General features: G+C 42.9%; 1 protein-coding gene and 2 pseudogenes across 1 annotated transcript; all 3 read right to left on the bottom strand.

Moving 5' to 3' along the window:
* Positions 1-3,661: 3,661 nt before the first annotated feature.
* On the bottom strand, positions 3,662-14,385 carry LOC112070753 (protein DVR-1). Its single transcript, XM_024138200.2, has 2 exons — positions 14,023-14,385; positions 3,662-4,617 (listed from the first exon to the last, which is right to left on the bottom strand). The coding sequence occupies exons 1-2, from the start codon at positions 14,297-14,299 to the stop codon at positions 3,755-3,757; spliced, it is 1,140 nt and encodes a 379-aa protein (XP_023993968.1). The 5' UTR covers positions 14,300-14,385; the 3' UTR covers positions 3,662-3,754.
* Positions 14,386-18,462: 4,077 nt separating this feature from the next.
* On the bottom strand, positions 18,463-19,940 carry LOC139024360 (protein DVR-1-like; annotated as a pseudogene).
* Positions 19,941-24,480: 4,540 nt separating this feature from the next.
* LOC112070750 (trafficking protein particle complex subunit 10-like) overlaps positions 24,481-25,842 on the bottom strand; it is a 32,154-nt pseudogene continuing 30,792 nt past the window's right edge.

Below are 25,842 nucleotides of genomic sequence, written 5' to 3'. Positions count from 1 at the left end.
CATCTGGCCCTGTGGCCTTGTGAATGTTGACCTGTTCAAAGGTCTTACATCGGCTGCGGCGAGCGTGATCACACAGTCTTCCAGAACAGCTGGTGCTCTCTCTCATGCATGCTTCAGTGTTATTTGCCTCGAAGCGAGCATAGAAGAAGTTTAGCTCGTCTGGTAGGCTCGTGTCACTGGGCAGCTCTCGGCTGTGCTTCCCTTTGTAGTCTGTAATGGTTTGCAAGCCCTGCCACATCCGACGAGAGCCAGAGCCGGTGTAGTACGATTCGATCTTTGTCCTGTATCGATGCTTTGCCTGTTTTATGGTTCGTCGGAGGACATAGCAGGATTTCTTATAAGCCTCCAGGTTAGAGTCCCGCTCCTTGAAAGCGGCAGCTCTACCCTTTAGCTCAGTGCAGATGTTGCCTGTAATCCATGGCTTCTAGTTGGGGTATGTACGTACAGTCACTGTGGGGACGACGTCGTCGATGCACTTATTGATGAAGCCAACGACTGATGTGGTGTACTCCTCAATGCCATCGGAGGAATCCCAGAACATATTCCAGTCTGTGCTAGCATAACAGTCCTGCCGCTTAGCATAACAGTCCTGTCGCTTAGCATAACAGTCCTGTCGCTTAGCATAACAGTCCTGTCGCTTACATCTGCTTCATCTGACCACTTTATTGATCTAGTCACTGGTGCGTCCAGCTTTCATTTTTGCTTGTAGGCAGGAATCAGGAGGATAGAATTATGGTCAGATTTGCCAAATGGAGAGAGAGCTTTGTAAGCATCTCTGTGTGTGGAGTAAAGGTGGTCCAGAGTTTTTATTCCCTCTGGTTGCACATTTAACATGCTGATAGAAATTTTGTAAAATGGATTTAAGTTGCCCTCCATTAAAGTCCCCGGCTACAAGGAACGCCGCCTCTTTTCTTGGTCATGGCGGAATACAGCTCATTCAATGATGTCTTAGTGCCAGCCTCAGTCTGTGGTGGTATGTAAACAGTTACGAAAAATACAGATGAAAACTAGGTAGATAGTGTGGTCTAAAGCTTATCTTGAGATACTCTACCTCGGGTGAGCAATAGCTTGAGACTTCCTTAGATATCGTACACCAGCTGTTATATACAAAAATAAATAGCCTGCCACCACTTGTCTTAGCAGACGCTGCTGTTCTATCCTACCGATACATCGTATAATCAACTAGCTGTATGTTGATAGTGTTGTCGTTCAGCCACGACCCCGTGAAGCATAAGATTAGTTTTGAATGTCCTGTTGGTAGTTTAATCTTCCGCATAGGTCATTGATTTTATTCTCCAAAGATTGCACGTTTGCTAGCAGAAGGGAAGGAAGTGGGGGTTTATTCGATCGCCTACAAATTCTCAGAAGGCAGCTCGCCCTTTGGCCCCCTTTTCACCCAAATCACGAGGATCTGGGCCTGTTCCCGAGAAAGCAGTATATCATTCGCGTCGGGCTCGTAAGACTTGTTAAAAGGAATAAAAGGATTCTGCCAGTCCTTGGTATGTAATCGCAGTCCTGATGTTACTTTCAGTCGTAAGAGATGGCAAAATTATGAACAAAATAAGAAAAAATAAGTTGCAAATAAACAAACATAAAAACACAAATTGGTTGGGGACACGTAAGAACYTCAGCCTTCTTCTCCGGAGCCATTTCACGTCACAGTCAACATAGGCCTTTATCTGCAATAAACAAACCAAATGCTTTTTGACTTTGTCCCCCTCATTTGTCATTGGTTAATTTTGACCCAACGCCAATGGGAGTGAAGGAACTCCAGACACAATTGTTTTCAAAAACCAAAATGGTCTTAAAATATCAAACATGTTCAAATATGGATTGTGTAGGCCCATGTAGCTCAATAATTACTTGATCTCAAATTGAGTGTTTTGGACCTCATTATTCAAGAGCCTTGCATACAGGTGATAACAGGACTCTCTGATGTGAGAAACTTAAACAAGTCAAACTAACATCATTATTAAAGAGTTGTTCACTTACCCACTACACAAAAAAAGGGTTCCACAAGGGTTCTTTGCATGCTGATACTGTACATAGAGGGTTCTAGGATGAACCCTCCAAAGATTCTAAGCTGAGACATGGAATTGTTTTAAGATGGTTATACTATGGATCATTTAGTTATTTAAAAAAAATCTATTTTAGAATAAGGCTGTAATGTAACAAAATATGGAAAAAGTAAAAGGGGTCTGAATACTTTCCAAATGCACTGTTTACATGGTAAAACAGATAGTCCAAAAATAGATCAAAAGGAAGCATGTTTTGAAGTGTCTGCCCTTTGTCTATTTGTTGGCACTAAAGTATTTCCATTCATTTATTAAAAACTGGTACGGGGTTACCTTGAGGCCAGTTTCCTGAGTCTTGTGGGCATCATACAAAACAACCGGACTCTTAGTTATCGATGGTGGGGTCATATTAGTTCGTAGTCCAAACCATTCGGATACTACAGACAGGTGTTGTCCCATCGGCGGTACCGACTTCAGACAAGTCCCGTGGAAGCTTGTGGGCATAGAAGAGACGCTACAGACATTGTCGTGAAAATACCGATTTTCAGGATGTCTCCTGTCTGACAAACATCGCTGTAGCTCTGCCACCGCAGATGCGACATCGGTGGACGCGGTGGATTGAAATGCAGCCGATGCCAAAAACCATCTCTCTCTAGCTTCAAGATGGATTTTGATGGAGAGGCCTAGGCTTGTTTTGGCATGGGCAGCACCATTGAGGGCTTTCACCATTTTTAAATAGTCAACACTAACATCAAACACACCACAGGATATACCCATTGGACTGTGGGCTCTGCTGGGAGTTTACCTCATAGCCTATGGGATATTCATTTGGCGAGGTGGAGGATGGTAAATGTGATCTGCATAACATACCTTTGCAGGTATACAGACAAGGAGGCGTGACAAACAGACACAAAAGTGAGCAGTTCCGTCATCTGCATCCAATACAGATATTCAACATATCATTACCTCTTTGTTGATTCATATCCATTGAATTATGTCCCATTTTAGAAAGATTTGCACCAGTATGAAAAGCTAGATGGTATCATCACAAAACAATCATACAAGGGACAAACTTAAATTGAGGAGATCTTTACTTGGTTCATAAGGTGTATTCATTTTTAAAATGGTAAGACAGATGTATTCAAAAAATACTCAAATAAAAAAAGTTGACATTCTATACTGTTGCCTCATATGAAAATGTTGAGCTCAAATCCAAAATGCTAGATTGATTAAAGAGACACATTTTATTTTACCACTTTTCTCCCCAATTGGTAGTTAAAGTATTGTTCTATCGCTGCAACTCCCCTACAGACGCGGGAGAAGCTGATCATGCAGCAACAAGACATGAATTATGTGGATAATAATAAAATACATTTTTCATTAGCAAATCAAGTCTGACATTTTAAAGTGGAAATTATAAACTTTAGAAGCCTTTTAAAACCTTGAATGCACTACAAGATTGCATTTCCTGCTCAGCAACAAAAGGGTGATCAAATTAAGATCCTACATCTATATATGACAGAGAAGTAGGTCTCCTCTATAAAGTTAATTTATATCTGAACTTTGTGTTAGGTGAAAAGTGTGCCTCTGACAAACTGAAAAGAGATCTGTCGGAATTATACCAAAGCCTTTTCATTACAGGAGAATCAATGAATAAGCGTTTTATTACAGGTAAAAAAAAGACAATTCAAACTTTTCTAAAATCCACTACACCAACCAGCCATCACTCCTAATGCATTTCATCTGCAGCCACACTCATCCACCACCATGTCCTGGTAGTGACGTAGGACTACGTTGTCGTTGTTGTCGTAGTAGAGCATGGAGACAGGTGACAGGCGGATGGGTACACAGCAGGGCTGGGGTGTGCCGTGGGGGTCCAGGGAGTGCACCAGTGTCTGCAGGATGGCATGGTTGGTGCCATTCAGGCTCTCGCTCAGTGGGAACGGGCACTCTCCGTGGCAGTAGTTGGCCAGGTAGCCCTGCGGAGCAATGATCCAGTCCTGCCAGCCCACGTCCTTGAAGTCGATGTAGAGGCGGCGCGGCTTACACACGTTGCTGGGTGTAACCGGSAGGTAGACGGCGCTCCTCTTCTGCCGAGAGCGGCACTGGAGTGGATTCAGGGATACAACCACCAGGGAGGCATGGAACTCTGGGAGGGTTACGGTCYGCCCTAAAGGGACGGCGTTCGCCAGGTTCTGGGCCATGAAGAAGTCCGTCGCCTGGGTGTGGACGGGGTGTGGCTGCAGCTCCAGCACCAGGCCGTAGTTATGACCCGGTTTACGCCAGTTCTCTGCCAGCGCTGTGAGGTCCAGGGTGAGGGAACCGGCCTCTGGTTCCAGCTGCACCGACTGGGACAGCACCAGCCTGCGGTGGGCCTCGTGGCTCGCTCCCCTCAGGGTCACACGCAACACCTTGTACAGGGACARGCTGAGCGCCTGTGGGCCCCGGAGGAACCTTGGTGTGCGGAACACGTCCCACTGGAACTTGATTTCCAGCTGCGCCAGAGAGAGCTGCTCCACGGGCTGCAGGACGGACATGTTGAAGAACAMYTYTTTCTCCACACAGTTGTGGCAGCTGCCGCTCCAGCCTGACACCAGTCTACCTGCAGAGGACCAAAAAAWAAWAATKATCATTAGGTCTACACTCTAGAAGTAGGACCTAGGTTTCAATTGARAACTTCATTAGCATTGTGAAGCCTATAGCCAATAAACAAAGCAAATGCTCTGACTTTGTCCCCGTCATTTTTTTTTCTTCCCCCCCATTGGTTCATTTACCGAGGTAAAAGACAGTTTGAAGTTGGATATTCACGCTTTCAAACCACTTGAGCCACAGACTCCAAATAAGTGTCATGATGTTGGAAAAATTYCACAGGTCTTATTTTCCCAATTTGGACATTACTTCACTTACCAAAGCGAATAAACATGCGGAAATGTGAGCAGCATTTTGTATTCCTAGTTGAATTAGTTAGGGAGCGTCGAAAACGTATTTTACATTCAAATTTCAATAGKTCCTTGGTCATGTGACCTACTGACCTCAAACAAGGTTGAGAATATCCACTGACTATACCGTCATATCCCACACTCTGATGTTTGTCTATTTTCATCTCATTATTATTATTTTTTAAAGTTAACAAATGTTCCAGCCTCGCAATAACTATCTTTCACATGGACACTGAAAATATCCGCAAATGTCTGTATGTGGAATGGATGAAGGACAGGAGGTGTTCGAACAGAGGTGCTTAAATGAAGGCACAGGTAGGCCTCATGAAAAACAATGTTTTATATGCTCTTTTTAATCACAGTATTAGGCAGTGATTTGTCAGTCACAGTGAGCTTGATAATGTGAAAAAGAATACTTTTCATAGCATCACTTTCATATACTGTACATTAAGACATTAGAACGCAGTTTCCATAACCTGATAATGACTTGATATTTGAGTGCATTCACCACAAGCCACCTGCAGACAACTTACAAAATGCAAWAGTGCAGTTGAGGGTTTGTTTTTCTGATGAAAGTAGTTATTTTATGCACGGCCTACTATTTCTAACTGGGGAAAAAAATTGATTTAGGTACATTTTTGTGAAGAGGTATGAGGGTTGTGATATGGGTAATTTAATAGTAATCATTTAATGAATCATTTCTATATTGCTTCCCCGGTATCTGCATGAACCATCAGGCCCAGTGTTTTTGGTTGACCCTGCTGGACAGAAAGAGAAGGTGGAAACAGAAAACGCTGCATTCAAATTCAGGTCATAGTTATTCCATTGTACTGGATCTATATTAGCATTTTACATACAAGTGTAATAATTTTTTATGCCATACTGTGACAGACTCTTGGCTGCTGGCTCTGTCACTTTCAGACATGCGCAGAGCAGACTGAAAGGGGAAGGGTAGCTCTTGACTTGAACCACAGGGGTTCTCTGTAGAGAGAGAGTCATCCAAAAGGCACAGACACACCCCTTAACTTCCAGTTGGCACCGTTGACCTGTATGTATTCTCTCCTGATTGGCTCTGTGGTGCACAGTCTGGCAGTCTGACTAAAGTGCCAGAGGTATGAGGAGAGACATCCTCCTTTGTATTTATGGGAACAAATATTTCCTAACACTTTGAATCCTATTATTGGACAGTTAGAAGACAATACATCAATGCAATTTATTTWWAWWWWWTTACTAATTACTGTCCATGAGTAACCTCAACCTTGTGGGTCTTTGGGKCAATAAAGTGCCAACTCAATTCTACCACTGACTAGTCMCTCATGCCCCTATGAACYGGGACACAGGGCAATAGTTTTTKATCTAAACCAGRCCTTTTTTACTGGAGTACACTAACCCCTAATTGGGGCTCTTTTCTTGACACACAGTYGCAGTTTACCAGATAAGTCAGGTAGATCAAAAAGTAGATTGTTGTAAGGGTGTATTACAGCCTGTGCGGGCCCCATTGTCAWATCCATTCTGGATTCTGAGTGGTAATATCATTGCTGAAAAATGCCTGTATGTATGTATATACATTTTCCGCCYAGACAGAACTGCCAAAYGGGGTGGAGTTGCAATCMACTGCAGAGACAGCCTGCAGAGTTCTGTCTTACTATCCAGGTCTGTTGCCAAACAGTTCGAGCTTCTATTTTTAAAAATCCACCTTTCCAGTAATAAGTCTCTCACTGTTGCTGCTTGTTARAYACCCCCCTCAGCCCCCAGCTGRGCCCTGGACACCATATGTGAATTAACTGCCCCCCATTTATCTTCAGAGTTTGTACTGTTAGGTGACCTAAACTGGGATATGCTTAACAACCCGGCCGTCCTACAATCTAAGCTAGATGCCCTCAATCTCACACAAATTATTAAGGAACCTACCAGGTACAACCCCAAATCTGTGAACTCGGGCACCCTCATASATATCATCCTGACCAACRTGTCCTRTAAATACACCTCTGCTGTTTTCAACCTCAGCGATCACTGCCTGCGTTCGTAATGGGTCCGCGGTCAAACGACCACCCCTCATCACAGTCAAACGCTCCCTAAAACACTTCAGCGAGCAGGCCTTTCTAATCGACCTGGCCCGGCTATCCTGGAAGGATATTGACCTCATTCCGTCAGTAGATGCCGCCTGGTTATTCTTTAAAAGTGCTTTTCTCACCATCTTAAATAAGCATGCACAATTCATAAAATGTTGAACCAGGAACAGATATAGCCCATGGTTCACTCCAGACCTGACTGCCTTTGACCAGCACAAACACATCCTGTGGCATACTGCATTAGAGTCGAATAGCCCACGCGATATGCAACTTTTCAGGGAAGTTAGGAACAAATATACACAGGCAGATAGGAAAGCAAAGACGAGCTTTTTCAAACAGAAATTTGCCTCCTGTAGGACAAACTCCAAAACGTTCTGGGACACTAAAATCCATGGAGAAAAAGAGCACCTCCTCCCAGCTGCCCACTGCTCTGAGGCTAGGAAACACTCACCACCAATAAATCCACGATAATCGATAATTTCAATAAGCATTTTTCTACGGCTGGCCATGCTTTCCACCTGGCTACCCCTACCCGGATCAACAGCTCTGCACTCCCCACAGCAACTTGCCAAAGCCTCCCCCATTTCTCCTTCACCCAAATCCAGACGGCTGATGTTCTGAAAGAGCTGCAAAATATGGACCCCAACAAATCAGCTGGGCTAGACAATCTGGACCATCTCTTTGTAAAATTATCCACCGCAATTGTTGCAACCCCTATTACTAGCCTGTTCAACCTCTTTTTCGTATCGTCTGAGATACCCAAAGAATGGAAAGCTGCCGCAGTCATCACCCTCCTCAAAGGGGGAGACACTCTAGACCCAAACTGCTACAGACCTATATATATATCCTGCCTTTCTAAAGTCTTCGAATGCCAAGTTAACAAACAGATCACCAACCATTTCTAATCCCACCGTACCCTCTCCGCTATGCAATATGGTTTCCGAGCTGGTCATGGGTGCACCTCAGCCACGCTCAAGGTCCTAAACGATATCATAACCACTATCGAAAAGAGAGACAATACTGTGCAGCTGTATTCATCAACCTGGCCAAGGCTTTCGACTGTCAATCACCACATTCTTATCGGCAGACTCAACAGCCTTTGTTTCTCAAATGACTGCCTCGCCTGGTTCATCAACTATATGGAGTGCAGTGTGTAAAATCGGAGGGCCTGTTGTCCGGACCTCTGGCAGTCTCTATGGGGGTGCCGCAGGGTTCAATTCTCGGGCCGACTATTTTCTCTGTATACATCAATGCCATACAACTCTCCTTCGGTGGCCTCCCAACTGCTCTTAAATACAAATAAAACTAAATGCTCTTCAACCGATCGCTGCCTGCACTTAGAATATGTGGACAACTACAAATACCTAGGTGTCTGGTGAGACTGTAAACTCTCCTTCAAGACTCATATTAAGCATCTGCAATCCAAAATTAAATCTAGAATCAGCTTCCTATTTCGCAACAAAGCATCCTTCACTCATGCTGCCAAACATACCCTCGTAAAACTGACTATCCTACCGATCCTTGACTTCGACGATCTCGTTTACAAAATAGCCTCCAACACTACTCAGCAAATTGGATGCAGTCTATCACAGTGCCATCCGTTTTGTCACCAAAGCCCCATATACAACCCACGACTGCGACCTGTATGCTCTCGTTGCTTCATATTCGTCGCCAAATCCCACTGGCTCCAGGTTCAATACGTATAAGTACTTGCCTAGGTAAAAGCTCCCTGGTCACCATAGCAGCACCCACCCGTAGCACGCGCTCCAGCAAGTATATTTCACCGGTCACCCCCAAAACCAATTCTTCCTTTGGCCGCCTCTCCTTCCAGTTCTCTGCTGCCAATGACGGGAACAAATTGCAAAAATCACTGAAGCTGGAGACTCATATCTCCCTCACTATCTTTAAGCATCAGCTATCAGAGCAGCTTACAGATCATTGCACCTGTACATAGATGGGCTATTTACAGATGGGCTAACTACCTCATCACCAAATTGTTTATATATATATATATATATATATATATAATTGTTTTGCTCCTTTGCACCCCAGTATCTCTACTTGTACATTCATCTTCTGCACATCTATCACTCGTGTTAATTTGCGAAATTGTAATTATTTCGCCACTACGGCCTATTTATTGCCTTACCTCCCTAATCTTACTTTATTTGCACACACTGTATATAGACTTTTCTATTGTGTTATTGACTGCATGTTTGTTTATTCCATGTGTAACTGTGTTTTTGTTTGTGTCACACTGCTTTGCTTTATCTTGGCTAGGTCGCAGTTGTAAATGAGAACTTGTTTTCAACTAGCTTACCTGGTTGAATAAAGGTGAAATTAAAAAAAATACTGTAAGTGGGAATGTCTTATGTCCGTCCTACATGTAGTGTTGGTACATGGCATATTCCTCAACTGCATATATCATAAAACTTATATTTGCAATGGCAATTTATGTTCAACTGACATTTTCAGATATTATTTTGACAAACACACTTTGGTGCTTACAATTCATTCTCTATTGTCATAGATTTGGTGGGCACTGTCATATTTGTGATATGACTTTCTTTAAGCACATACTGATACAACTTTCAATTAATATTTTTTTCTTAAAGTCCACAAACGCTCTACATTTATTCACTCTGATAGGGTTGGATCCTATATGCTACTTTTATTATTGTCCTGTAAATGGTTCAGTGCCTATAATTTAGGCTGTGTGTAGAATGGGGGATAAATGAAATTACCTCTACTAAATTACTACTAGATTATAGTGATAAGGAAAACAGCATACAAACGTGGCTTGTGTATTCATTTGCCTATAGCTAAATCAGAATTCCATTATGTTTACATAAAAAAGGGAATATTTCAAAATGAGAAGATCCTGCCATGGTAAAGACAACTGGGTGGACATAAAGTGGAAAGGAGGGGAAATAACTCACACCCTGCAGCAGGACACCTTCAGCTGCGGGGTCTATGTAACGCAGGTTTGATAGTTATATTTTCAATAATGAATGGTTAGCTGTTAAGTGACAATTAGGTCAAAAACTCTATTTTATGGTGAAGATGGCCAAGCAAGTTGCACAGAACTTCCCCAACATCCCCTCCCAAATTGATATGGAACCTTCAAAAACGCATGGAGCAACTGCAAAAAGACTGAGGATATACTAAAACATGTCTGGTATGTAATGACATTTAATTCAAAGTAAATGTAAATTCTTTATTTTTATGTGGTTGTGTGGTACAGCCATATGTTCAGTTCATGGCTATGCTTTCAGAGTTCAACAAAGCCAACAACTGCTTCAGGTGGGCCACTGATGAAGAACCTGGATGTGGCCCAAAGACTGACTGGGTTAGTAACTATATTTAACATGTTTATAATCTTTTGACAACAGTGACGGCATGTCAAATCAAATCAAATTTTATTAGTCACATACACATGGTTAGCAGATGTTAATGCGAGTGTAGCGAAATGCTTGTGCTTCTAGTTCCGACAATGCAGTAATAACCAACAAGTAATCTAACCTAACAATTCCACAACTACTACCTTATACACACACAAGTGTAAAGGGATAAAGAATATGTACATAAAGATATATGAATGAGTGGTGGTACAGAACGGCATAGGCAAGATGCAGTAGATGGTATNTAGAATCAGCTTGCTATTTCGCAACAAAGCATCCTTCACTCATGCTGCCAAACATACCCTCGTAAAACTGACCATCCTACCGATCCTCGACTTTGGCGATCTCATTTACAAAATACCCTCCAACACTCTACTCAGCAAATTTGATGCAGTCTATCACAGTGCCATCCGTTTTGTCACCAAAGCCCCATATACCACCCACCACTGCGACCTGTATGCTCTCGTTGGCTGGCCCTCGCTTCATACTCGGCGCCAAACCCACTGGCTCTAGGTCATCTATAAGTACTTGCTAGGTAAAGCTCCGCCTTATCTCAGCTCACTGGTCACCATAGCAGCACCCACCCGTAGCACTCGCTCCAGCATGTATATTTCACTGGTCATCCCCAAAGCCAATTCCTCCTTTGGCCGCCTTTCCTTCCAGTTCTCTGCTGCCATCGACTGGAACAAATTGCAAAAATCACTGAAGCTGGATACTCATATCTCCCTCACTATCTTTAAGCATCAGCTGTCAGAGCAGCTTACAGATCATTGCACCTGTACATAACCCATCTGTAAATAGCCCATCTAACTACCTCATCCCCATATTGTTTTTTTATTTGATATTATTTATAACATGTTACGCTTTGTTTTATTTTAGATTGAATGTTTTGCATGTGTGTGTTTTTCTACATATATATTATTTTTCTCCTTTGCACCGCAGTATCTCTACTTGCACATGGTTCCATGTGCTGTGCCTAGGAATGAAGACACGAGTTCAACAGAGTAAAGAACACAAACTGGAAGTGCAGTCTTTGTTGTTGAAAATGTATGCTATACCCCATTCACACTGAAGAGGCTCTGACATGTACATCAACCAGGGATAAAGAGAAAGTTAACACTGTGAAACGTTTCATACTTATTTGAAGTGTCTGTTGACATGTTGGAAAAGATTTAAGGTCTACAAGGTCTCTGTTGAAATTTGTCAATATTACATTTTTATTCATTGATTTACTGGCCACCATTACTGTGGTTACATGTTCAGTATATGTAATGACCAGCAAACCCACTGCAGCCTACCTCACTAGCTTACTCTCCATTGGACAATTAATAACAAGACTCTCGTACTTTGCCCTTTATGGTTGATATTAATGATGAAAGGAGATATTATATTTCTCTCGCCTATTGTGTACCACTGTTAAATACTGTGGTACTTATAGATAAATATTAAAGAAAAGAGTAAACACTGGACTGAACCCCCTAATTGTCAAACTAATATTAATGTACAACAATATAGAAGAGACATGACTAGAGGTTATGCAATATGGGTGTATATCCACTGCACGCTTCTTTGGTGTGTAATTGACATGACCAAGGAGCTATTGAAATTTAAAACATTGAAAAATGTACATTACACCGCCTGATTTTAGAGTACACAAACAAGACTGTGCAATATATAGGGGTAGTCAGTGTACATTCTGCACCATGTTTGAAGTCGGTAGGTCACAAGACCAAGGAGCTATTGACATTTGAAATGTAGAAAAATGTATGTACATTTAACATTTAAGTCATTTAGCAGACGCTCTTATCCAGAGCGACTTACAAATTGGTGCATTCACCTTATGATATCCAGTGGAACAACCACTTACAATAGTGCATGTAAAATCATGTGAGATGAAAATGGACAAACTAAAGGCTGTGCAATGTGTAGGTACTCAGTAGACATTCTGAACCCTGTTTGAAGTCACCAGGTCACATGACCAATGAAGTACTGAAATTCAAAAATGTAAATGTATCATTTAAAATAGTGTGAGATGTAAAATGACAAAAAGTGTAAAGTTTTAGGAGTAATGGTTAAAAAAGTTATTGAAATTTGAACATTTAGATTTGTCACTATGTTGACGGTCCCTAACTGCTGTTGGTGGACATAAGGAAAACGACAGGCAAATATCTGTCGAATATTCAACCCGAAACTGTCTTTACCCTCTGTGGTTCATTTTGGCCCCAAAACAAAGTGAGTGAAGGAACTCTTAAATAACTAACATGTTCGAAAATGGATTGTGTATGACTATGTTACTCAATAAGGAATTGATCTCAAATTGTAATTTTGAGAATATTTTCAAACCCGATATTCCCTCTGTCATCCACTGATTTTAAAGGGGCAACCTGCCTTTCCCCCACTTAACATTCTGCTTGACTAGTTGAGCCCAAGCTTMCTGTACAACATTAAAACCTATTCAGTGTCTACAAACAGGCTCTCAAAGTGCTTGATAGGAAGCCCAATAGCCATCATCACTGTTACATCCTCAGAAAGCATGAGCTCCTGAGTTGGGAAAATCTTGTGCAATACACCGATGCATGTCTTGTATTCAAGATCCTAAATGGCCTGGCTCCCCCTCCACTCAGTACTTTTGTTAAACAGAAAACCCAAACATATGGCAGCAGATCCACAAGGTCTGCCATGAGAGGTGACTGTATAGTTCCCTTAAGGAAAAGCACCTTTAGTATATCCGCTTTCTCTGTGAGGGCTTCCCATGTCTGGAATACACTGCCATCAGACACACATAACTGCACCACATATCACACTTTCACAAAATGCATGAAGACATGGCTAAAGGTCAATCAGATTTGTGAACATAATCCCTAGCTGTGTATTGCAGCTTTCCATGTTGTCTGTAGCTTGTGAGGTGTGGAAACACTGTTGTTTTTTATGAATTTTGTCTTGCTGCTTTCTGTTCTATGTTGCTCTGTCTGTATGCTATGTTTTGCCCCATGTTGCTCTGCGTGTGCTCACTGCTCAATGATTGTCTATATTGTAATTATTTTTAATAACCTGCCCAGGGACTGCGGTTGAAAATTAGCCGGCTGGCTAAAACCGGCACTTTTACTGAAACGCTGAAACTAACTATATGCACTGTCCCTGTAAAAATAAACTCAAATTCCACAATAACAGTGTTAACCGCGCCACGTTTTAGGTAAACAGCGGAGAAGATTTGGCTGTAGAAATGTAACCTAACCACTCAAATTCATACAGACGCAATGAAGGTCCATCCATTATATCACAATGATAGTTTTAACCATGTTTTCAGGCTATACAGTTTACAATTACATTTAGATGTTACTTAATTGTTTTACAAACAGGGTAAGACAAGCTTATATATTTGGGGTTTTGTAGAGGGTACAACCGTTGAACTAAACTCATAGGGCATTATTTCTCAGTTATATTAATCAATAATCAATGAGTAGCCTTTATATCGTTAATTTAAAAGTTTACAAAAATGAAAGTAACAATCGCAGAGTGACCATTTTAACCACACAGAACAAAGTACTAGGGGCGAGCGGCATGATGGAAGGAAAGACAAAGGAATAAAACTCACCTTGATCCTGCACAAATCGAACAATGTTCCCGCGAACTCCATACTCAGACACCATGCACCGGTCGCTTTCGTGGGTGTCGTTCTCCCGGGTGCTGGTACGTTTGAACATCCTCCACAACACCGAGGGAACGCGGCGGTGTGCTGACGGCTTTGGACGAGCTGAGAGACCCAACGAATTTAAAAACAAGCGCTCCTGAGTCTTCAAATCTTCTCCATTTCCTAAAGCAGACGCACTAATGGATAAAATAGCTAGGGCTAAAATAACCAAAGTCTCCATTCTTCGCGTTTGACCTGGATTTAGGCTTTTCTACAAACAAACTAGCCTAAACTACCGCGTGTGTTTTGCTTTTCTTTCTATGTCTGTCCCACATTTGCTTGTGAATTTAAAAGTTCCTGCGTGCCAATGTGTGATTGATCATTGGCGCTGATTGATTGGCATCCCGGATGGTTTCGATCAACACCTAGGTGCGAGACTGCATAGACAAGCTATGCTAATGAGGACCTATCTCATAGATAAAGGGCATTTGACTAAAATCTACAAAAGTTACCTTCAAGTTAGCCTACCTCAATTATGCCTGCTTTTCTTGAGTTTCTATCATGATGACAGAATGAAAACAATTGTATTTCTGCTATCTCTATCCAAATTAATCTCTGAGGATCTTGACATTGTCTCATGTCTCCAGATGTAATGTTTCATATTTCTAGGGACACTAGAGGTGCTTATTTCCACTGTGATGATGCCAGGTTTCCCAAATTGGGATCAGGGAGCCAATGGCAATCATTCAGATGTGCTGTCCAATCCAATATCACAATATCACTGGTTCATTGATGATGATTTCCTGCATCAGTTAACAAGYGCCATGGCAATGGCTGCCTCCTCTGGGTCAGACACAAACTGGTCATAGACCAAACAAAACACTTATTATTTAACAGTAATGAGTTATTTAACTCCCTACAGATGTGTGAAATATTACCAACAGTGATGGATATGTTATCTCCAGCAGGGCCATAGCTATATATGAGTAAATTTTTTATTTATTTTAAAATATATTTTAGGGACTCAGGGTCTCAAATGACTGGTCAGAGTTAGAATAGTAAAATGAACAGGGTGKCGTTTAGAAACTRGATTGCACATCAGCAGTTTTGCMCTTGTTATGTGTCACTCACTGACAGACACTCAATTAGCCCATGTCAGTTAAAACATTTTTAYATTGGTCAATTAGTCAAGTTAGTCTAGCCAGCTATCTAAACTTGAAGTAATCATGGTCAAATTATCGACCTGGAACGTGCCCATGGYCKCTGACCTCCAGTGGGCCCCCATTGATTTTGTTAGTCACTCTCACTCAGATATATTGGCATGGCATAAATCACGGCAAAGTGTGTAGAATTGCAGGACATTTGCTGTAAAACTGCAACAGCAAAAGCAGTTCTGTAAAGCAAATGTATTTGTTTACCTTTTGTTAATAAAATAGTTTTTTCTGCTAACAGATCCATCTGTACGTATTCAATTATAGTTTTTAATCCCGGTTCTGAGTTAATGTGTAATGGCTAATTGTATAGCTAATAGGGTATGTGCAGTGCTAGGATTAGTTACTTGAAATAGTTATATATTATGCTYAACAAAAATATAAACGCAACATGTAAAGTATTGGTCCCATGTTTCATGAGCTGAAGTAAAAGATCTCAGWAGTTTTCCATATGCACAAAAAGCTTATTTCTCTCAAATTTTGTGCCCACATTTGAGTGATTGGTGGTGCTTGGTGGTGGWTGCATCATGTTATGGGTAGGCTTGTCATCAGCAAGGAATAGGGAGTTTTTCATGATAAAAATAAACAGAATAGATCTATGCACAGGAAAAATCATTGTGGAAAACCTGGTTGTCTGCTTTCCAACAGACACTGGGAGACAAATTCACCTTTCAGCAGGACAATAACCTAAAACACAAGGCCAAATATACACTGGAGTTGCTTACCAAGATGACATTGAATGTTCCTGAGTGGCCTTGTTACAGTTTTGCCTTAAATCTACTTACAAATCTATGGCAAGACTTGAAGATGGCTGTCTAGCAATGATCAACAACCAACTTGACAGAGGATTCTTTTTAAAACTCTTCAACATGTGCAAATATTGTAAATTCCATGTGTGCAAATCTCTTAAACACTTACCCAGAAGGACTCAGAGCTGTAAACGCTGCCAAAGGTGATTCTAACAAGTATTGACTCAGGGYTGTGAATACTTCATATTTAATTTTCAATAAAAGGTGACATTCTATAARGTCGCCTCATATGAAAATGTTGATCTCAAATCCAAAATGCTGGAGTAAAGAGACAAATTGATTTTGTTTTCTGCAGTGAAACAGAGAGGACAGGGATTGCTCTCAGTATGTGCAGTGGCCAGAGGATGGCAGGGTAATCCAAAATCTGTGACAGGGATAACTTGACTTTACAAATGTAGGATCTTAATTTGAGCTAGTTTGCTACAGCAGGAGAATAGTCACGCAACAACAAGACATATGATTTATGTGGATTACAATTAATGGACATTTTTTAGTAGGGCAAATCAATTCTTACATTTTAAAGTGTAAATTACAAACTTTAGACTCCTCGAATACACTACAAGTATGCATTTCCTGCTGGGAAGGAAAATTCTCAGCAATGAAAGAGTGATCAAATGAAGATCCTACATCTGTATATGACCGATAAGTAAATCTCTTTTATAAAGTCAATTTAAATCTGAACTTTCTGTTAAAAGTGTGCCGGTGCCAAACTGAGAAGAGGCCAGTGGTGATTTTAGCATGTAAATCTTGGTTGGAAATTTAAAAAAATAAATAAAGTGAGATGCAAAGCCACAACACAACACTAAACAATACATTAATTGCACTATAATGGTGACAAATGGTGCCTACAAAGGGCCTACATAAAGCTGTCCCAACATTTTACCACTGCTACACCTGTCTTTCAGCGGAGCCTTGTCTGGCAGCGAAACAGTTACTTCGGCCTCATTTACTGCCTTTAAAAAAACATAGCTGATATGGCTGACTTGCTTAAACAAATGTGGTTTCTAKTGACAATTGAGGTGTACAAACTATGGCCTAAGGGGACGACAAGTGGATAAGAGGCAATCCGGAATTTCGATTTAAGACATTAATGAGCGAGCTAGGAAGGACGTAGTCAATGTTTCAAAACAAATGGAAACTCGGAAAAAAACAAGGTTGAACCATGATGACGTCATTGATCTTCAGAGACCGGATTTACAATTCCAAGTTGGATGACTGTTCAAATCGTATTTTCCCAGTCGTAGCTAGTTTATTCCCGACTTCAAGTTATCTTGAACTCACTGAAGTCAAGTTTTCGCCGTTCCGAGTTAATTGTTTTGAGCGCGGCACAAATCATTCTTCATTGACAGCGTGGCCAATGTTGAATGTTTATAATTTTAAACTTGGAAAATAAACCCTTAATCCCKGATTTGGGACCACACAGCCACTCCACAGAATAGCAGGCTAGTGATTGCTTTCCAATGCTGGCAGTTAGACACTGTCGTTGATTCCTTCCAAACCACTAATTGTTGAATTTGCGATTTCCAGCTTGTTGTGTAATGTTTACGTCCAATGGCCGATGAGCACCGATATGTTTTATCTATAATTTATATTCATATGAAAAGGATCAAAAAGGATTTGCCAGTAGATTGTCGACTTGATTCATGATGACTCTTAACTAAGATTTTGAAAGTATGACGTTGACATGATAAGTCCAATCAAAGCTAGATAGATAAAATGTGAATTGACATCATTTTATCTGTGGCCAATGACCTTGAGCCTTCTTGGATTGGCACTTCTAATGTAACTATGGCAGCACCCAAGGGGCTAGAATTTTCAAGTTCTACCCTTAGATTTGGCGGTGACATAGTGTCCCCATGAGTGACAGAACACTGAGCCAATCACAGTGCAATGCTCCGTATTTTCTGCTGGTTTGCCCCACCACCACAGAAAGCACTGGGCTAGGCTGAAACACCTGCGTTTTGGAGCTGCCTTACTCAAGAAAAGAAAAAACTTTATTAACTCAATGACATATATTTTTTTACAATGTTTGCAAACTGATATAACATGTATTAATGCAAAATAAAATGCAAAACAGGCAAGCCCCCACAGAAAATATATAAACTCAGCAAAAAAAGGAACGTCCTCTCACTGTCAACTGCATTTATTTTCAGCAAACTTAACATGTGTAAATATTTGTATGAACATAACAAGATTCAACAACGGAGACATAAACTGAACAAGTTCCACAGACATGTGACCAATAAAAAATTGAATAATGTGTCCCAGAAAACAAGGGGGGGGGGGTCAAAATCAAAAGTAACAGTCAGTATCTGGTGTGGCCACCAGCTGCATTAAGTACTGCAGTGCATCTCCTCCTCATGGACTGCACCAGATTTGCCAATTCTTGCTGTGAGATGTTATCCCACTCTTCCACCAAGGCACCTGCAAGTTCCCAGACATTTCTGGGGGGGAATGGCCCTAGCCCTCACCCTCCGATCCAACAGGTCCCATACGTGCTCAACGGGATTGAGATCCGGGCTGTTCGCTGGCCATGGCAGAACACTGACATTCCATTCTTGCAGAAAGTACAGGCCTCGGTGTAACGCTCATTCCTTCGACGATAAACGCAAATCCAACCATCACCCCTGGTGAGACACAACCGCGACTCCTCAGTGAAGAGCACTTTTTGCTAGTCCTGTCTGATCCAGCGACAGTGGGTTTGTGCCCATAGGCGACATTGTTGCCGATGGTGTCTGGTGAGAACCTGCCTTACAACAGGCCTACAAGCCCTCAGTCCAGCCTCTCTCTTCGCCTATTGCGTACAGGCTGAGCACTGATGGAGGGATTGTGCGTTCCTGGTGTAACTCGGGCAGTTGTTGTTGCCATCCTGTACCTGTCCCGCAGGTGTGATGTTCGGATGTGCCGATCCTGTGCAGGTGTTGTTACACGTGGTCTGCCACTGCGAGGAAGATCAGCTGTCCTTCCTGTCTCCCTGTAGCGCTGTCTTAGGCATCTCACAGTACATTGCAATTTATTGCCTTGGCCACATCTGCAGTCCTCATGCCTCCTTGCTGCATGCCTAAGGCACTTTCACGCAAATGAGAATGGACCCTGGGTATCTTTCTTTTGCAGCCCACGTTCTTGAAGTCGATGTAGAGGCGGCACGGCTTACACACGTTGCTGGGTGTAACCGGCAGGTAGACGGCGCTCCTCTTCTGCCGAGAGCGGCACTGGAGTGGATTCAGGGATACAACCACCAGGGAGGCATGGAACTCTGGGAGGGTTACGGTCGGCCCTAACGGGACGGCTTTCACCAGGTTCTGGGCCATGAAGAAGTCCGTCGCCTGGAGGGGACGGGGTGTGACTGCAGCTCCAGCACCAGGCCAAAGTTATGACCCGGTTTACGCCAGTTCTCTGCCAGCGCTGTGAGGTCCAGGGTGAGGGATCCGGCCTCTGGTTCCAGCTGCACCGACTGGGACAGCACCAGCCTGCGGTGGGCCTCGTGGCTCGCTCCCCTCAGGGTCACACGCAACACCTTGTACAGGGACACGCTGAGCGCCTGTGGGCCCCGGAGGAACCTTGGTGTGCGGAACATGTCCCACTGGAACTTGATTTCCAGCTGCGCCAGAGAGAGCTGCTCCACGGGCTGCAGGACGGACATGTTGAAGAACAGATGTTTCTCCACACAGCCGTGGCAGCTCCCGCTCCAGCCTGATACCAGTCTACCTTCAGTGGACAGACAAAAGAATACAGGAACTACAGGAACTACATTTACATTTACATTTAAGTCATTTAGCAGACGCTCTTATCCAGAGCGACTTACAAATTGGTGCATTCACCTTATGACATCCAGTGGAACAGCCACTTTACAATAGTGCATCTAAATCTTTTAAGGGGGGGGGGGGGGTGAGAYGGATTACTTTATCCTATCCTAGGTATTCCTTAAAGAGGTGGGGTTTCAGGTGTCTCCGGAAGGTGGTGATTGACTCCGCTGTCCTGGCGTCGTGAGGGAGTTTGTTCCACCATTGGGGGGCCAGAGCAGCGAACAGTTTTGACTGGGCTGAGCGGGAACTGTACTTCCTCAGTGGTAGGGAGGCGAGCAGGCCAGAGGTGGATGAACGCAGTGCCCTTGTTTGGGTGTAGGGCCTGATCAGAGCCTGGAGGTACTGAGGTGCCGTTCCCCTCACAGCTCCGTAGGCAAGCACCATGGTCTACGTTTCAGTTTACAATATTTGGAAGGTCACAGTCAATATCGGCCTTTAGCTGCATAAATAAACCAAATGCTCTCTGACCTTGTCTCCCTTGTTTCCTTTTTCATTGGTCAATTTTGGCCCTAAAACAACAGGAGTGAAGGAACTCCAGATGTAATTGTTTTCAAAAAAACTAAATGGTACAATATCTGTAAAATATCAAACATGTTCAACTATGGATTGTGTAGGCCCATGTAGCTCAATGACTCAATTAATATAAAAAAATGTAAACAGACATTCCCTCTGTCATCCACTGATCTTAAAAGGGAAATCTGCCACCTTTTAGGAAAACAGCCGAGGGATGTGGCTTTAGAAATGTAGCCTAACAAATTCATACAGACGCAACGAAGGCCCTTCCAGGATATCAAAATGATAGTTTTAACCATGTTCTCAGGCTATAGAACATGGTGAATTTAAAAGTCCCTGCGTGCCAATGTGTGATTGATCATTGGCGCTGATTGATTGGCACCCCGGATGGTTTCTATCGACACCTAGGTGCGAGACTGCATAGACAATCTATGCTAATGAGGACTTATCTCACAGATAAAGAGCATTTGACTAAAATCTACAAAAGTTACCTTCAAGTTAGCCTACCTCAATTTTGCCTGCTTTTCTTGAGTTTCTATCATTATGACAGAATGAAAACAATTGTATTGAGCCATATATTGTTAGCATGTTATTTTGGCATTAATACATGTCACATATCAGCTTGCAAACAATGTACAGAAAAATAGAAAATCATTGAGTTAATAAAGCCGCATTCAAACATTGTCTCTTTTTTGCTTTCTTGAGTAAGGCAGCTCCAAAACGCAGGTGTTTCAGCCTAGCTCAGGGGCAGCCAGCGGAAAATACGGAGCGTAGGGGTTGGTAATGTTCTCTAGTTGCGCCGTGATTGGCTCAGTGTTCTGTCACTCATGGAGACACTACGTCACCGCCAAATCTAAGGGTAGAGCTAGAAAATTCAAGCCCCTTTGWTGCTGCCATAGAGTTACATTAGAAGTGCCCATCCAAGAAGGCTCAAGGTCATTGGCCACAGATAAAATTACGTCAAATCACAGTATATCTACAGTAGCTTTGATTGGACATCATACTTTCAAAATAGCTAGCAAGCTAGCAGTCACCATTTTGAATCAAGTCGACAATCTACTGTCAAATCCTTTTTAATCTTTGTCATATGAAGACAAATAATGAAGAGAAATGCTAGATAAAACYTATCGGTGCTCATCGGCCATTGGACATAAACATTACACAAGTTGGAAATCACAAATGAGTGGTTTGGAAGGAATCAGTGGTTAACTGCAAGCATTGCAGCGCAATCACTAGCCTGCTATTCAGTGGAGTGAGTGTGTGGTCCTAAGTCTGGGTTTAAGGGTCTCTTTTCCAAGCTTAAAATGATAAAGACTCAACATTGGCCATGCTGTCAATGCAGCATAATTTCGCCACGCTCAAAACAAGTGTTAACTCGGAAATCTGAATTCAATGAGTTCAAGACAACTGGGAATTCAGGAAAAAAATWGCTCCGACTGGGAAAATACTTTTGAACCGTCATCCAACTCGGAATTGTAAATCGGGAACTCGGGCCTCTTTCTAGAGCTACGACCTGAAGATCACTGACGTCATCATGATTCAACCTGGTTTTTTTCAGAGTTCCCAGTTGTCTTGAAAGCARCATAAATCCAGAGAATGGCAGACTTTGATGACAAAGTCTGATGACAAACTTTGCCCACGAAGGACCGCCGCTTCACCTTCCTGTTCAAGTGAGCACAGCACAACAAGGTGAGTCCAAAATTGTCTTGTACGCTGCTGCATAAAGGATGTAATATGCCAGGGAGATATGTATACTGTAGCTAAGAAAGGGTTGATGGTTGTGTAGTAAGTGTATGTTGTGTAGTAAGCTGTTAGTAGCCCATGTGCCTCACCCTAATAATCTGGTCTATTTTCACCTCTTAATTTCACCTACTGTTCTGACTTGGTGGTGCACATGTAGCGTATAACCTGTTTTAGAGAAATGTAATCATAGAATATTGTAAGAGCTTTCATTGTCTGATTATATGCCCCCATTATTTATCCTACGGTTTTGACTTGGTGTACAGGGAGAACTCTGTAAGAACGGCCCATGTTCTGAATTATGTCACTGTACATTTCAAAAGTGCTGAACAAATAGTTATATTAACTACATCCGTCCTAGCTCACTCAATGTCTTAATCGAAATTACGGATTTCCTCTTATCCCTTTATGCTATAGTTTGTAGATCTTAATTGTCATTAGAAACCACATTTGTTTAAGAAAGTCAGCCATGTTTTTTAAAAGCCAGTAAATGAGGCGGAATTAACTGTTTCTCTGCCAGACAAGGCTCCGCTGACAGCCAGGTGTAGCAGTGGTAAGGTGTTGGGACTCTGCTGTTTGGACAGCTCTATGTGGATCCTAACAGTTTGTGGTAACCGTTTGTCACTGTTATAATGCAATTCATGTGTTGTTTAATGTTGTTGTATAGTGGCTTTGCTGGCATGCCAATTTGTTTTTTTGGTTTGCCCCACTAAGATTTACATGCTAAAATCACCACTGATAGTCAGTATGCTATCTATATCTTATCTATAATGCTCTGCTGAAAAAGCTTTGGATGCTACTCCTCAGTCTACTGAAGTACTGCTATGCTAGGCCTTAATTTGACTTAGTCCTGACTGTGTGTGTTCTCAGTGAGAAGGCAACCCTTCGGCTGACATGGCTCTGGGCCTTCACTGTGTATGTCGCCTGGACAACAGCAGCAGGTGACCAGACTCGTCTTCATCACTCCAAAACACACCTACAGCCAGCGAGTCCAACACACACACACACACACAACACAACCATCCACCCTGACACACACACAACCATCCACCCTGACACACACACAACCATCCACCCTGACACACACACAACCATCCAGTCTGACACACACAACCATCCAGTCTGACACACACACACACACACACACCACACACACACACACACACACACACAGGCCGTCATTGTAAATAAGAATTTGTTCTTAACTGACTTGCCTAGTTAAATAAAAAACATTTTTTACAATTTAGGTGTGGTAGATGTGAATGGACTTTAGGACGCTGAGTACAGTCTAGAGCTGAATCCAGTTTAGAATTGACATGTGAATAGTAGTAGTCTGAATCCAGTTTAGAGCTGAATCCAGTTTAGAGCTGAATCAGGATTAGAATTGACATGTGAATAGTAGAGTTCGTGAACCACGTTTAGAGGCTGAATCCAGTTTAGAATTGACATGTGAATAGTAGTAGTCCTGAATCCAGTTTAAAGCTGAATCCAGTTTAGAGCTGAATCCAGTTTAGAGCTGAATCCAGTTTAGAGCTGAATCCAGTTTAGAGCTGAATCCAGTTTAAAGCTGAATCCAGTTTAGAGCTGAATCCAGATTGGAATTGACATGTGAATAGTAGTAGTACACCAGCACCAACCCTGACCCCCCCAAAAACACTGTAATGGCCGCACCCCACACCCTTCCCCCTCCATCTTATTGTTTACTGTTGTAGAGTCTTGCAGAGAAACGACAGGGAGTCCATCTTGTTTTGTTTACTGTTGTAGAGTCTTGTAGAGAAACGACAGGGAGTCCATCTTATTATTTACTGTTGTAGTCTTGCAGAGAAACGACAGGGAGTCCATCTTATTGTTTTGTTTCAGCCATCACATGCGGAAACGGTCAGAAAAGTTGGGGGACTGGGGCACAGTTAGGACCGTTCACCCCCACCTGGGATATGGACGCCTGATGAAGACCTAAGGGTCGACACGTTGTTTATAAATAAATATCACCTGGCAGCAGCATCAGCAGCAGTGTGCAACGTTCTCCTTCCTGTTTTCCAGGAGTTTTACCTACAACTCCAGCACCTGAGGAAAGAACCTGGGAGTGCGTGTGTTCTTCAGCTTTTCTACATTTATTTACACAACAGTTTGTACAGTGGTCAGATGAGGGCAGTGTAACTACATTGTTAGTTATGGACTGTGGGTTTGGTGAGAATGGTGAAAGGCCAGCAGGAGACTGTTTGGTGAGAATGTGTACATAGCGGAGACATACAACCGTTTTGTGGGAAACACAATTTCCATCAGTTTGTGAGCATACCACAGTCACACACACACACACACACACACACACACACACACCACACACCCACACACACACACACACACACACACACACACACACACGGCTTTGTTGCATTTGAGTTTAATACAGACGTTTGAGGGAGGACAATATTGCCTTGGCTAAGGTCTTAGTATGTCAACAGGGTTTGACAATGTGTGTCCTCTCCATTTTCTGAGACCAAGTAGTCAAACATAGATCTATTCACTGAGTCAAAACACAGTGTGAAGAAGAGGAGGACGGGGGAGACGACCCAGTAATCAGACAGATATATTCACTGAGTCAAAACACAGTCTGAAGAAGAGGAAGACGGGGGCAGAAGGAAAGCACAAATCAAGACATCAGCAGGTTGTGGTTTGTCTAGTTCATCAGGGCTCTACTGATGTGACTGTGTCCGCTCGGGGGCTAGTCCAGCTAGCAGAGCCCACAGTCAGAGTCCATAGTCTGATCTCAGAACAGCTACTTTTGGGTCCCAACCAAACTTAGAGCTCCAGAACAGCGGAGCCCCACAGGAGGTCTGGGGCAAGAGGTGATGGTGATGGGTGTTAACCAACCACCAGGATCACGTAGCGTTGATCTCTAGAACGTGCTACTCCTCAGAGGGTAGCACCAGGACCTGGCATCCCTGGCTGTGGTTGAACACCTGTCCCGGGCTGAAGGGCTCCAGGCGAGGCATGGGGAGAACCCTGGACTGCTGCTCCCCGCTGCCCACAGAGTGGACACTTCCCTGGCTACGGATGCTGGCCGTGTCCCCCTGGTCGTCCAGAGGCCGGACCAGCAGGGAGAGGGTGTCGTTTTCTACACAGCCGTCTGTGAACAGAAGGGTAAAGGGGAGTTAGCACCTGGCACAATGCATAATAAACAATTAAAAACATACATTCATGTCAATGGTTGATTTGCATGAATATTCCATATACACATGTCAAGTTAGGATTTAGCCCTGTGAGAGTCAAGCCTCTGTGAGAGTCAAGCCTCTGTGAGAGTCAAGCCACTGTGAGAGTCAAGCCACTGTGAGAGTCAAGCCTCTGTGAGAGTCAAGCCACTGTGAGAGTCAAGCCTCTGTGAGAGCCTGACGGAGGGAGGTAGGACTCACCTGTATCAGGTTGGCTGGCGGAGTTGGCACTGGGAGGTAGGTACTTAAACACCTCGATGTCAGGGAATGGCAGGTGGCCAGCGAACAGGGGCATCAACTCAACCTGTACCCTGTGGTTGGCATTAGCATCCGTTGGCATGGACACCAGCCCTGAGCTTCTGCCATACACCACCCAGCTACTGCTGCTGTCTGCCACTGGGGGAGAACAGAGATGGGTTTAATGGCTCACCACACACACACACACACACACACACACACACACGACTATAAAGTAAACCCACTTTATGAGTTTATG

Source organism: Salvelinus sp. IW2-2015, unplaced genomic scaffold (assembly GCF_002910315.2).
Source record: "Salvelinus sp. IW2-2015 unplaced genomic scaffold, ASM291031v2 Un_scaffold1415, whole genome shotgun sequence".
Taxonomy (NCBI): Eukaryota; Metazoa; Chordata; class Actinopteri; order Salmoniformes; family Salmonidae; genus Salvelinus; species Salvelinus sp. IW2-2015.
The sequence above is the reverse complement of the archived record's forward strand: the minus strand, read 5'-3'. Positions and strand labels throughout refer to the sequence as shown.